At 37.6% G+C, this 14,007-nt stretch overlaps 1 protein-coding gene across 1 annotated transcript; it reads right to left on the reverse strand.

Annotated features, from left to right (window-relative positions):
• Positions 1 to 138: 138 nt before the first annotated feature.
• On the reverse strand, positions 139 to 4,551 carry snapc5 (small nuclear RNA activating complex, polypeptide 5). The gene is made up of 4 exons (XM_056254322.1): positions 4,430 to 4,551; positions 3,820 to 3,935; positions 3,669 to 3,743; positions 139 to 1,029 (listed from the first exon to the last, which is right to left on the reverse strand). The coding sequence occupies exons 2-4, from the start codon at positions 3,907 to 3,909 to the stop codon at positions 853 to 855; spliced, it is 342 nt and encodes a 113-aa protein (XP_056110297.1). The 5' UTR covers positions 3,910 to 3,935; positions 4,430 to 4,551; the 3' UTR covers positions 139 to 852.
• Between the last annotated feature and the right edge of the window lie 9,456 nt (positions 4,552 to 14,007).

Below are 14,007 nucleotides of genomic sequence, written 5' to 3' on the forward strand. Positions count from 1 at the left end.
GTGAAGCGTAGCACATTGTTAACAGGTGTTTAGAAAATACTGAATGCTGGTAGTGTTTTTACTGCATTGCAGGTTCATGTGGCAGAAGTCTGTACCTTCTTATATCATTATTACTGGCCAACAGAGGAAATGCGGCTGTCTGATCATCATACTCGCCTTTATTAGCATGTACCAAGGGGTTAATGTAAAAATGTCATTCACACATCATACATTTACATCAAGGCAACACCAAAACACCAAACCAAACAATCTGCATCACTCCAGGTCTATTACGCTGAGCACCTTCAAAATCCGCAGAAAAGAGGTTTTTCTCTAAGAAAACATAGAAACTCTCTGTACATTAACAATGAAGTACAAAAAAGTTATAATACTGGCTCAGCTAGAACAATTGTCATGCCCATGCATACACAACCTATTCCACACACTCAGTCTAAATAGAAAAAATACCTCTGCAAGTTCACAACATGAACATGTACATACATAATACTTATCATCAGCTTCATAATCATAATGCATTCAATCTGAAATCAATACAATACAATATTAAATAAAGCCTATACAGTACAGCATCACTTGGTAAACACCATGAAATAGGATTGGTGCAATCTTTAATTTATATGTATTTAGAAATACATAAAGTGCAGGCTTGGCCAACAGCACAGTTATAGGAGGAGTTCTATTTGTGCTACACATATTTCTGGAGGATTTTATAGATGGTGAACCAACAGTTTATCTAACGCAACACCAATCTAAGACAGAGAGAGCCAGTTACAGTCTCTTTCAGCATGCCAAATGTGCAGATAACACACCTAAACACGGGAGTAAATGATAATGCTCTCTTTGCAGGCACAGTCAGTAGTCGTCGTTGTCTTCTTCCTCGTCTTCTAGCACCATATCGAGATCATCATCTGCATCATCGTCATCGTCCTCTTCCTCCTCGTCGTCTTCTTCCATGTCATAGTCTGTTTGAGCACCCAATACTAGTTTGGTCTGGTTGATCTCGGTCTCATCATCCAGGTTGACTTCCACCTATGCAGTAACAAATATAAATGTAATAAGAAAAAGACCTGAAAGATATAAAGGTCCTCATATTTAAAATAATAGTTCACCCACACTGCCATTCAAAAGTTTGGGGTCAGTAAGATTTCTTTTGTGTGTTTCTAAACTAAGTCTTATGCTCACCCAGCTAGCATTTATTTACAGTAAAACAGGTATATTATGAAATATTATTACAATTTAAAATAAATGTGTTCTGTTTTAATATATGAAATTTATTCCTGTGATGGCAAAGCTGAATTTTCAGCATCATTACTCCAGTCTTCAGTGTCACATGATCCTTCAGAAATCATTCTAATATGCTGATTTCGTGCTTACAAAACTTTTCTTATTTTTATAAATTCAAAAGAACAGTATTTATTTAGAACAGAAATCTTTTGTAACATTATAGATGTCTGTACTGTAATTTTGATCAATTTAATGCATCCTATTTGTTTAAAACTGACATGTGTTTATTATTTATTTTACATACTGATTGTGTCATGTGATTGATAATGAGGCAGCAAGTTTGAATATACTTGACCACAAATGAGAATTTAAGAGTTGTATGGGTTACTCTTATGATGCTTCCCTTATGGTCACCGTGATTTTGCCAAGACATGGTCCTGGATCAACATATTTTGTTGATCCTGGATCAACAATCCTGTCCCAAAATGTAGTCCTTACCAATCCCTACCCCTAAACCTAACCCTACCCATAACTTTTCCCTAAAATCAGAGGGTAATGAAAGGTGAATGACACTGATGTGTAAGTACTTCACCCTGGTTCTAAGCCTTAAAGACCCACTCCGATGAAAATAATGTTTTTCTAGGTGTTAACATGTTCTTGTGGCATTTTTCTGATGTTAGAGGACATATCTTGAGAAAAATCAGCTCAAAGTTGTATTTCTGAGTATTTCTACATTCAAATGGCTGTGAATCAGTAGCAGACGCTAAAATGCTGGCTAAAATCGACTGGAGTTGTGACGTAGTAACTCCACTGGGCGTCTCCACACGCGACGTCTTGGAGTGAAATAATGATCGGTGATCGGTGATACCTTTGGATAATAATAATTAACGTGTATATAATACTGTTGCCCCACCGGTATTTGGGATGTAAGCTAGCGGGAGAGACAGAGCTCTCAGCAACGGGCAGGGGGAGGGTCGTCTCCGTGCCAACGGCTCCGCCCACAACGCAGAGGCGAATTGCTAATGAGCTACTGCCGCTCTGCTGAAGCGAAGTCCCAGAAAACGGCACAGGTTTTGTGATTTTGGCTAAAAATGGCATAATCATAATTTAAAGACCACTGGGAATGTTTAAAAATAGCTCAAAATATGATCGGAGTGGGACTTTAAAGCTGCAGTCCGTAGCTTTTTTTGGGTTAAAAATTATCCAAAATACATATTTGATAAAATACGTAACCAGCCAGTGTTCAAAACTCTCTGCTTGCCTTAGCTTGATTCAAAGCGGTAAGCTTGTAATAATGTTTTTAATTCCAGTGGTACTGGTGGATTTCCGCGGGAAATTCGAGCATGTCTTTGCGTCATTACGTCACATCCGTACACATAAAGAAGAGTCTCGGCTAGTAGGCTATATTGCGTGTGAGGATGCTGGAGGTGGAGATTTATAGCCTTTTCTCACAGCACTTGATATAATTAAACTTATCAATTTGATGGCGGATCCAGAAATATTCAAACGACGATCATCAGTGACAACTAGAGACTCACCCGCTGTAAAATGCAAAAGACTTTGTTCGGACTTCGGAGTTGCTACAGAAAAAAAAGAGACTGCAACCGGACCCATGCGAAAACAAGGATAATATCGGAAGGACATTACATGTAGTCACGCAATACTGACGTTGTTAACATTAACAATTTGAGAACAAAGTATAATTTGCACGGTTTTGCGTGAGATGATAACTTATAAGCAATTGTTAGATTTAATCAGCGCGATTTACTGTAATGTCAGAACCAGAACAAAAGTGAATGTTTCTTACTAGTTCAGATGACATTTTCCGGTGAAAATTCTTATGTTGGTCATATACCAAAAAGAATAATCTGTTATTCTGAATGCCAGTATCCACACCGGCACGGTGACTGACAGCTGCACAGCACACTCTCCTCAAACACTGTGTTCATCCGCGCGGTGCCGTGTCGAGGGTGTCGAGGTACAACTCACGTAAAGTTGATAATTCCGCGAATGACTGCAATTGCAGATTTCGAACAGAGATGGCGACAAAGAGGAAAAACGCCGGACTGCAGCTTTAACTTGACATAAACTATAAACTTGTCCCTCAAATCTGATTGGTTGATCGGAAAGTTGATCCAGGAACATGTGGTACTTGGTGAAATCACGTTCACCCTTCCCTTATGGAGCTTTGCAGTATAAATCACCATTCAGTTTCGTTGTGTAAAAAAAAGACCAATGGACATTCACGAAAGAAAGAAAAAGATAATAGCTTAAAACAACATTGATATAAAATATTTAACAAAAATATTTTATTCACTATAATTTACTTTTTTTTTTATAAAATATTCTTATTTTTGAGAGTACGACTCATTTGAAGTAAATCCTCAGTGTTTAAATAGTGAACGATACGTTTTTTAATGTCTGAATATGTGGTGTTTATTTACCTCTGGGACAGGGGCTTCATTTGGGCTTTCTTCAGTCTGAGCACTGATCATTGACTTCAGGGTCCCCTCCTCAAACTGATGAACATAAACAAAGACGATCAGTTTTATTCTCAAATATCACAATGAAATAATTACATACGTTTGTTCTTGCCTTAAGTCTGTTGAGCTGATCTTGCAGCATGACTTTTATTTTCAGAAGAGTCTCCTCTTCCTTCTTGAGCTCCTGAAGGCGACTCAGCATAGTGGACGAGTGTTTCTACAGCATTACTGAACACAAAAACACGAGACAATGTCTTTCGTTGTTTATTACAACAGAGCATGGCCTCAGATTTCAGAAACAAACATGCATTGCTCTATCTATATCAACTCCAAATTACAGTTAAACAATGTTGACATTAATTGCAAGATCCGATCATAGATGGAATTGTTTGGTTTGCGAGTACATCATGTTCCTAATCTCCAGTGGTTTACACAGGCTGCTGTTGCTTTTCGCTGGGAATTACACTGTCATTCCATTAGTTAGCGAGCAAAATTATTATTCAGACAGTTTAACAGTCATCTTAATAATGCATCATCTAAATAGTTATTTTATTTACATGTTCTTATGTGAAACAGTATCCGAACCCATCTTAGAATAATGTACCGTGTACAGTCAGCTCATTTAGCAAGAATGCTAGCGGAAATAAATACAGTTACAAGCAATTTTTTTTTTTTAAGCCTTACTCAGTTTTTAGCCTCATAAACAAAACGACGTGACTTACTTTATTGGTTCAACACGCTCGGTGGAACATGCATGATTTCGATTAAACTGTTTATTTATTTTCTTCTCAACTCCACAGTTGTAGCATTCTGAAGAACATGTCACGCGCACTTTCAGCACGCATGCGCATAAAGCACGTGAAACTTTCCAGTCTATGACCAGAATCCTTTTGTTATAGCTTCTTATTTGGTGATACAATATATAAAAAAATATAATATAATATGGATAAACACATAATAATGTCGGCACATCATTATATTTGAGATAATTCTAGATTTTATTTTTTAATAAATGTATTTATTTATTATCAATTAATTTATTTAATTTAATATTCTTATTTCATATGTTAATAATAGTTTATATTGTTTAGGCTATATATAAACAAAACAGCAAATATAGATAAAAATGTCGGTATATTATGTTGGCTTCAGAAAAGTTCTACTGTTCTTCAGTTAAAATGTATTTTTCTTCTTCTATTATTATTATTATTATAAGCCTGTCTATTAAAACTGTTCAACTTTCAGGCTTTCTCAAGCCAACATCAAAGTTAGTTTACAAATTGTACTCATCTAGTTAGAATAATTATAACCTTTTTATATTTAGTAATACTTTTATATAGGCCTGTATTTCGTTTTTTATTTATTTAATATTGTTGTAGATATTTTTTTAAATAATTTTAATAGGCTATATTTAAATTAATATTTTATGTTTACAATGGTTTATATTTATCTTTTTTAAATAGGACTCAATCACACCTTATCCTTTAATAACAATCAGCATTTCACACAGCATATTATGCATATTATGACACTCTGCACGGAGCGCATTAGTGACGCCATGTGGTCAGTTTGAGGACAGGCGTTATACCATATAAAAGATGAAATTTTTGGAGACACATCAAAGTCTAAGTAAAATTAAACAGTATTCACGCTATTCATATTCATTATTTTTGTGTATAGATAGATAACCTATATCTATAGAGATAGCTAGTAGAGACAGAGAGCATACGGTATACATTTGCATCTGTCCCCCTGTGTCCTCACCTGCATATGGAGATGTTTGAACTGGCAGGTGTCAACTTTACAGCACCAGGAAGCCTAATGCATTGCAAATGTAATGCATGTTTCGATGCCAGCGCACAAAACACGCACCCTGCTTTTTAGATGATTTGCACCACATTAAACATCTAAGCTGATATTATCCGATCATTGTCTGCATTTGTCTTTAGAGTGATACCATTAGAGGGCATTGTTCTTTTATTCAACTGCCTGATCTAATAAAACCTTCAGTGTCAGCTTGAAAGCAATGGATGCTCAGAAGGCCATCCAAGATTATTCCTCGGGAACATTATTTATTAGGACCGTTTTTATGTATCACACACAAAACATATTATGCAGTGTCCTTATGCATGTTTTGCATTAGATGACTGGAATTACTTACAAAACATAAAAGGAAACCTTGTGTGATATTCACAAACTCAAAGTCTCCATGCAACCTTTTTGGGAGATTTAAGCTACTTGCAGGCACCACCTCGACACATCAACCTGTTCAGAAGGCATGCATGAGTTTGCACGTGCCCAAACAATTCCCAAAGAGGGGACATAAAGAAAGCGCTCATTTAAAGAAAACTCACATAAATCACAGATGGAACTCATTGATGTGAAGAAGAACATCTAAAAGCTCTCTTAATCAATCTCTCAAAATGTTAGACGAGCCCATTAGGTTCTTTTATAGGATTCCTTGACTAAACCCATCCAGATGTGTACACTACACAGCATGTGAGCCCCACTGGACAGTGTAGTAGAGAGCAAGACGTCTGAAAGATATTCCATTGTGTTTAATGCATAAATCATGCTAAAATATTATGACATTTTTTAAAATAACTTTTTTTGTTGTTATTTATATTATTAGTAGTAGTAGCAGTAGTAGTATTTAATTATTTAAACCCATCCAGATGTGTAACTGGTATGTGAGCACCACTGGACAGTGTAGATGTAACACATAATCCACCAAAGGCAGGTTGAGATGAGAACCCACGTGCAGTTTTATTTAATGATGGTGGCAAAGTAAATAGAAAAAAAATACTTGACTTGAACAGGCTTGAACATGAAACTCACCAGCTAGACCAGACACAATGAGGGCTATATATACACAAAGACTAATGACATAAGACACACCTGAAAGTAATGAACCAATAAAAAAAAAAAGATCACATGGGCTGCATCCAAAATCACATACTTCCAGTAGGCGAAAAACAGTATGTGACAAAAGAAGTAGCCTATGTCAATGAATTCACAGGCTACTCATAGACAGGCATAAAGTACCCGGATGACCTACTACTTCCAGCGAGATTCTTAAGTGTGCCTACGATGGACTCTTTACTATCCCATGAGTCCATGGGAGAGGATTTGTGAAAGGCGGTGAAGTGACACAACTGACGCTGGTGTCAGATGATTATGACAGCATGGCAAATGTAGTGTCCAGATTACATTCATATGCCGATTTGGTGCTCAAGAAACATTTCTTATTATCATTATTAAGAAATGTTGCAAGGCGACAAGAACAACACTCCGTAGAGCAGGCTAGACCGTCCCATTTAACAACACTCGGCCCGACTTTTGGAGTCTTTGAAGGATGCATCCTCTGAATTGGGACACAGCTAATATGTGAACAACCCAATTTGAAAGAAATTCCTGTGTGTTTTATGTATAACACATGTTAAAACAGTCATATTTTATTTTATATATTTAATGATTTAAATGTCATTATTTTTAATCATGTATTTTTTTTTTTTTTTTTTTAAATTTTTTGACCAAGGACTGGGATTCCAGCATGATGCATTTTGCAAACTTTTCCGATTACATCATTGTGAGTATATGATAGAATTGCATAGACGGGGCTTGCGTGAAGCTCATTCGTGCAAGACTCTCCTACTGATTCTAATCAGCTTCTCAATCGTTGCTTTCAATCTCCATGCATCTCACGTGAGGATGGCACCAGCAGACATGTTGTGGCAGATGTGGCACGTCCAGATTAGCTCTTTTTTAGGCCAGGTGAAAGCCAAGGCAATGTTCGTGGCAGAGAGACCGCCTGGTGCTGCCATCCACAGGTGAGGTCAGTGGGTTTAGTGAGTGCACAGAGCTTGAATGATGGTCACTGGAGACATATGAGTCTCTGATAACACAAACCTGGCCAAGTTCACCCACCTCTAATGTCACGTCTACTCTCTTGCATGGCCAGACATCCAAAGAGGGCTTAGTGCTTGTGCGGTGTATGTCAGACTGGTCAGAAGGATGTAACTGGAGCGCTCCGTCAGTGCATGGGGAGCCCATAGTGCTGCTGCCTGCTTCTTTTGGGGTCAGAGGGGAAATGGTGCAGGGCTTACATAGCTGCCAGTTCCAAACACAGGCATGGGAGTGACTCACTGAGTGAATGTGCTGGTGGGTGATTCTCACGGAACATGGCAAGACAAATATTTCACTCTAAAGTCAAAGGAAAGAAATATAGAAAGTCTATTCTAATCACATAAAATTGTATTTAAAAAATAATTAAAAATAATAATTTGATCACTAAATAATTTATATATACAATATAAAATGATAAATGATAACAAAAATATTGTAATAAATCAAATTTGAATGAAACGTTACTTTTTTTAATAATTTCAGAGCATTAAGCTTTTTAATTATATACAGTACAATATAAATAAATAATTTGTAATAAATAGTCATATTAAATAAATATAAGATTACATTTCAAAGCATTACGAATTTTGTATAATATGAAATCAAAGGAAAGACAATAAAATCACATAAAAATAAACATAATTTATAAAAAGTGTATAAAATAAAACAATATACAATAATATGAAAATATTTTATAGATAAAATAAAATGTAAGATTACATTTCAGAGCATTAAGACTTATTTCATAATATAAAATAATAGATTACATTGTATTACACCTATAATCTATTGTATATTTCCATTGTTTAATAAAGAAATTATAATAATTGGTAATAAGAATGATTGGAAAAATTTGTGGAAAAAAATTGGAAAAGTAAAAGTAGTAGTAAAAATAGACAATAGTAAAAATAAAAGCACATTGTGCCTGATGAAGACCTGACAGGTTCATTTATTGTTATCTTTTTGTCCTGCACCTGAGCCCAATTTGGATTTTGGATGTGCACACCTTTTTTGCATATTTTTGATTCTTAAATACTGAAAGTAAAACATAAACATGCATTATACATGCATTTTATAAAAACAATTCTTATTATTAAGGGATGAAATATAATATATAAGCCAGACATTTCATGACAGGCTTCTTGAGATATTTAGGACATCATGGTGGGCTTAACTGTGGCCTCTGGCTCCGGAGACTAATGTGCTGCATATACCAATCTGCGCCCCGCAGAGCCCCCAGTTGCCTTCTCCCTGTCATCACAGGGGCCGGGTTGCTGCTGGCCTGCATTTTCTCGCAGTGAGACCTTTCCTCGAGCTGGCTGGTTGAGTGCTTCAAGCCCAGTGCTGCTCTGTTTGAGGGTGCTGTGTGACTGAGGAATGCGGAGCTGGGCCTGCTGTTTGAGGGGCCTCACGAAAGGGAAGGGAAGGGGGGGGGGGGGGGGGGGGGGGGGGTTGAGCCAGCAGGATTGACCTTTGGACAGTCGAGTCAGGAAGTTGTGACTCAATTTCACAAAGCAACAGTGATGGAGGGAAAAGCAGTGTATGGCAAGATAGAGAACAATTCATGAAAGAGGACGAATGGTGCATTTTTGACTGTCCCAAGCTCTAGCAGTTTAACATGGGAATAATATTCTTTTCATTGTTCTTTATATCAAATTGGTAACATTGCCAAAGTATGTGGTCACTCTTGTCAAACAATCCATTTTCATGCTCTCTATCTGCTTTCTCATTCAAAAGATGTTTATTTGTAGGGAAGAACAATGTGGACAATGCCGGCCCGTTACACAAAATCAGACCGAACATGCCGTTTACCAATTTTAAAGCCCCCCCCCCCCCCCACAAAACCTATTCTATAAATGAAAATGCACCAACAAACAAAACCATAATTTCCAGGATGTTACCCCTTGAGCCTATAATGGTGGAAGGAGCTCTGTGCTCCAAGGAAAAGGAAAAGTGTGTGTGGGGAGACTTCAGACTCTTTGTTTTTAAAGCGCCGTCTCAACCTTCACCTTTCCCATCCGTTCACTCTTCCTTCTACACATATCGACTCGCGTGCATCCAGACACGCACGCACACATGACACATCTGAAGTCTCGGCATATACACTTCTGCACGTAGGCCTGTACAACTAGTGAACACAATTGTCCTCAAAAGACTATATATTGGCCGCTGTTCAGAACTGGAGCATTAATTCAATATAAACACTGCCGCCGTTAAACCACAAAGTAAGGCGTGATTCCTGTTTTTGGGGGGAAATTCTATTTTTTTCCCAATTTTCGGTTTCACTTTCAAGGTGTGGCCTTGCGTTCCCTCTGCGGCGGTGTTCAAACACAGTTTACAGACTCAAGGCTGCAGTCCGTGTCTGGTGTGAAAGTGGGCGAGTGCGGATGTGTGAACACACTGAGGTTCTTTATGTGCGCTATGATTTTCGCACCAAATGAATCACCTGCTTTGAGTTCCCGCAGTGGGTTATTATGACATCAAAGACCGTGATTAATAAAAGAGTCTCAGACCATCATCAGAACGACCGCAGAAATGCGACTTGGTCAACAGAGTGGTCTGTGTCTGTCATCACTTGCTCTCAAAGGGGACGTATGAATCAAGAGTCCTGACATTAAAAAAAAGCAGATAAGACAAGCTTACCTTCTCCGAGTGACAAAGAAGTTTAACTAGGACAGGCTTCTTCAGAAAAAATATGTTAGAATGTATCACTTTTATTTAGGAATTTGTATGGGAATCACAAGGAATCAATTTAGATTCCAGTTCGGTCTTGGATGTTGGAATGCATTCGATCACATGAGCGTCTACACTACGAAAGCAATTTGTTTTCAACTACCTCTGGAAGTGGTCGCAAGTGGACAAGCTCAAAACGTTTTAGGCCCCGTTAACTCCTGTATTTAGAGTCGTCCACTTGTGATTCGATCGACCAAAACCCATCTTAGAGGTGCAGTAAACGATTTCTTGATAGCTCCGCCCCCAAATTCATGAACACACTATGCAGCACATGCACCTCCCCCCTCATGAATGTATAGAGGGTATGCATTGACGTCACTTTCCCGCCGGGAAAAGAGCCTGCTGCGTGACTGGGTTTAAATTTAAACACAAGTAAAACAAATGATTATCAGTTTGAACTAAAAGTTGGACTTGATATAGTGTTCCTTGCAACTTACCAAAGATCCAGTGATCCAAGTGCCTGATTTCGACGCCGGGGAAATGCCTACAGCAAATTTGCCTGTGAACGCTTTATATAAATACAATATATAGGTCTAAATCCATGTGATCACTTATATCAAATGACAATTGTCATATCCAGCCTTAAAACTTGTTTTGTCATTGTTTATTTAAAAACGTCTAATTATGCAGAATATACCATGGTAAATATTTAATTGATGAGATGTCAATACAATATATAACAATTCAATATATATGGTATGATTTTATCCCTAAATTCAGCATATTGACACACAAATGCATTGATAACTGCAAATCCACCTTTCACTGCCTGGAGTCCATTTATTTCAATTGAATGGCAGCGATCCATTTGTTTCTCTGTTCTGTAGCTTCCAGCCATCTGTAAAAATATACCTCAGATTGTGTTTTTCGCGGCCGAAGGTGACGTCACGCGCATACCCTCTATAGGCCCCTTTACTGCTTATTCGCTACGTCTGTTTTGGTGCTCGGTCCAATCCACTTTCAAAAGCGTTTCTCAGAAATCGCTTACTGCACCTTTAATACCTGGTGTAAACAGGGCCTTTGTTTCATTAAGAAGAACCGGCTCTTAAGAATCCTTCCCATGGGAATTGTACACACTGTACTGGACGTGCTATAGCCTTTCTTTTTGATTCACTAAGAACCGACTGCGCTGTAGATTCATTTGAGGTGTTCCTAAAACCTTGAAATATGGTCAGTTTACAACGGAGTGCATGCTGGCATTGTTAAGAGGACAAGCGGCTGATGTGATTGGATGTTGAAACAAGCTTTTAGTCCTAAAAGCATCAGTCAAATGCAAGTCAATGACAAACTGTCACACTAAGCAAACTGAGTGTGGAGGAGAGCACTAATCAAAGCAGCGCAAATGACGCGTGGTCCTATTCTGGCAATAAGTCCATATGAGCAGCGACCACAGTAAAAAGGCCTGTTGATTTAGGCTGGACTAAATGGAGAGAGCTTCTTTATGTTGCAGCCGGGGAACGCCTCAGATCACGCATGTGGTTTGTGTGAGTGTTTGGACTGCTGGTGATCTGATGTGGTTCGAGAGAGAGAGAGAGAGAGAGAGAGAGAGAGAGAGAGAGAGAGAGAGAGAGAGAGAGAGAGAGAGAGACTAAACTAGTATCCAAAGCCAGTCACAGGAGCACTGCTCTGCCACAGCTGAAACCTTTAAACGAATTGACCACCCGTATGCAGCAATCCTGCTCTAGGAGGCCTGTTTCAGAGAAGCTGGGGGGAGTGTAATCCCAAGCCTCTGGCTCTGTAGCTTTTGCCCCGTGGAGCTCTGTGGTTAACTTACACATTCATCCTGGCCCATTTCCTCTTCGTCTGCCTGCTAGTTTACATGTTTCAGACCAGCTCACCTACCGTGGCATTTCGTGTTAAAGTGCTCGGTAACGTCAGCACACAAGACATAATTCTTGCTGTTTTCATTTGTCATTGTTTTCCTTTCATCCTTCTCTCTCACACATCAATAATTCATTACAAGTCCATTTTTTCCTTCCCCTATTCATGTGAAGGCCTTTTAATTCCAGATAGCATTCTGCACGGCTGAGTGGAGCGCTGAAAGATTTTTGGAGGGAAATTTTAACTCTATTTATTCTCTTTCTTCTGAATGCCAAAGGAGAGGAAAGGAGGAATTAGGAAACTATAAAACATAAATCCACCCTGGGAAAGGGTGAGAAAGAGTCTATTCAGCTAAATGTCAAACAGCAGTCAAAGGTCAGCTGCGTGTCCTTTATAAGTTCTTTAAAATGTATTTAACAAAGACACTGATTTTGAATGCAAAGTTCTAAGAAAAAAGTTCAAACAGAAATAAAAAAATTGTCAGTATTTACCCACCATCATGTTCTCATCTTCATGTTCCCAAACATTTATAGGCCACAGGCTACAGACACTTCGTTGGGTTTTGTCAGAGTCTTATGGCGCCGGTCGGAGCTTGTTTTTGCAGATTGAACACGCTGAATCGGAGTCAGAATGTCTGAGAAGTGACGTGCTGTAATCTGGTGACTGTCGCGTTGGTCTGCATCTGTCGGTGCAGTGTGAATTGGCCTTAGTTCTTTCTTCCATGAAGCATAAAAGGTCAATTTTTGAAAAATATCCTGGACCTCCTCTAATGAGCTATAATTGACCACAACCAAATCATTGAGTCAGTAAGTTTTTATTAAAGAACTGGATCAGTCCAATTAGTAAAATAATCATTTAGACCATTGTGATCTGGATCCAATGCTTAAATTATAAGATTCAATGCAAAAGAACGATTAGCTCATGAATTCATCATCTCTGCTTTTCCCATGAGCGCATACATTTTTTACACAAAGCTCTGGCTTTAGAAGACTTGGAAGTCATTTGGATTTAAGAGATATGTATGGTCCTTTTTGAAGCATGACAGCCCCAATTCTTATTATATTGAAGAAAATATAGGATATTCATCAAAAATTCACCTTTTGTCTTCAATGGAAGAAAGAAAGTCATCCAACTTTGGAATGACATGAGGTTGAGTAAATAATTACAATTTACATTTTTGATTGAACAATTGTTATATATACTTAAAATGTATACTGTTCTAAAGTTTGGGGTGGATAAGATTTTTAATTAAAAAAAATATCTTAAGTTTGCTTATCAAGGCTGTATTTGTGTGATCAAAAATACAGTAAAAACAGTAATCTTGTGAAATATTACAATTTAAAATTCTATTTATATACACGTATATTTTAAAATGTAATTTATTTCTGCGATGGCAAAGCTGAATGTTCAGCAGTCATTACTCCAGTATTCAGTGTCACATGATCCTTCAGAAATCATTCTAATATCATTATTTGGTGCTCAAGAAATATTTCTTATTATTATCAATGTTGGAAACAGTTGTGCTGCTTAATATTTTTGCGGAAACCGTGATCGTTTTTTTCAGGATTATTTGATAAATAGAAAGTTCAAAAGAACAGCATTTATTTGAAATAGAAATATTTTGTAACATTATAAATGCCTTTACTGTCACTTTTGATCAAATTATTGCATCCTTGCTGAATAAAAGTGTTCTTTTTTTATTTTTATCTTACTGACCCCCAACTTTTGAACAATAGTGTATCAAACCCTAGTGTTTCAGACTTCATCTGACAATAATAAATGATAGCTGCTTCAAACTTCTCATCTTAATCAAATGTATACATTCCGTTTAGTGGGACAA

This window comes from Rhinichthys klamathensis, unplaced genomic scaffold (assembly GCF_029890125.1).
Source record: "Rhinichthys klamathensis goyatoka isolate OS25496 unplaced genomic scaffold, OSU_Roscu_1.1 h1tg000005l_1, whole genome shotgun sequence".
Lineage (NCBI taxonomy): Eukaryota > Metazoa > Chordata > Actinopteri > Cypriniformes > Leuciscidae > Rhinichthys > Rhinichthys klamathensis.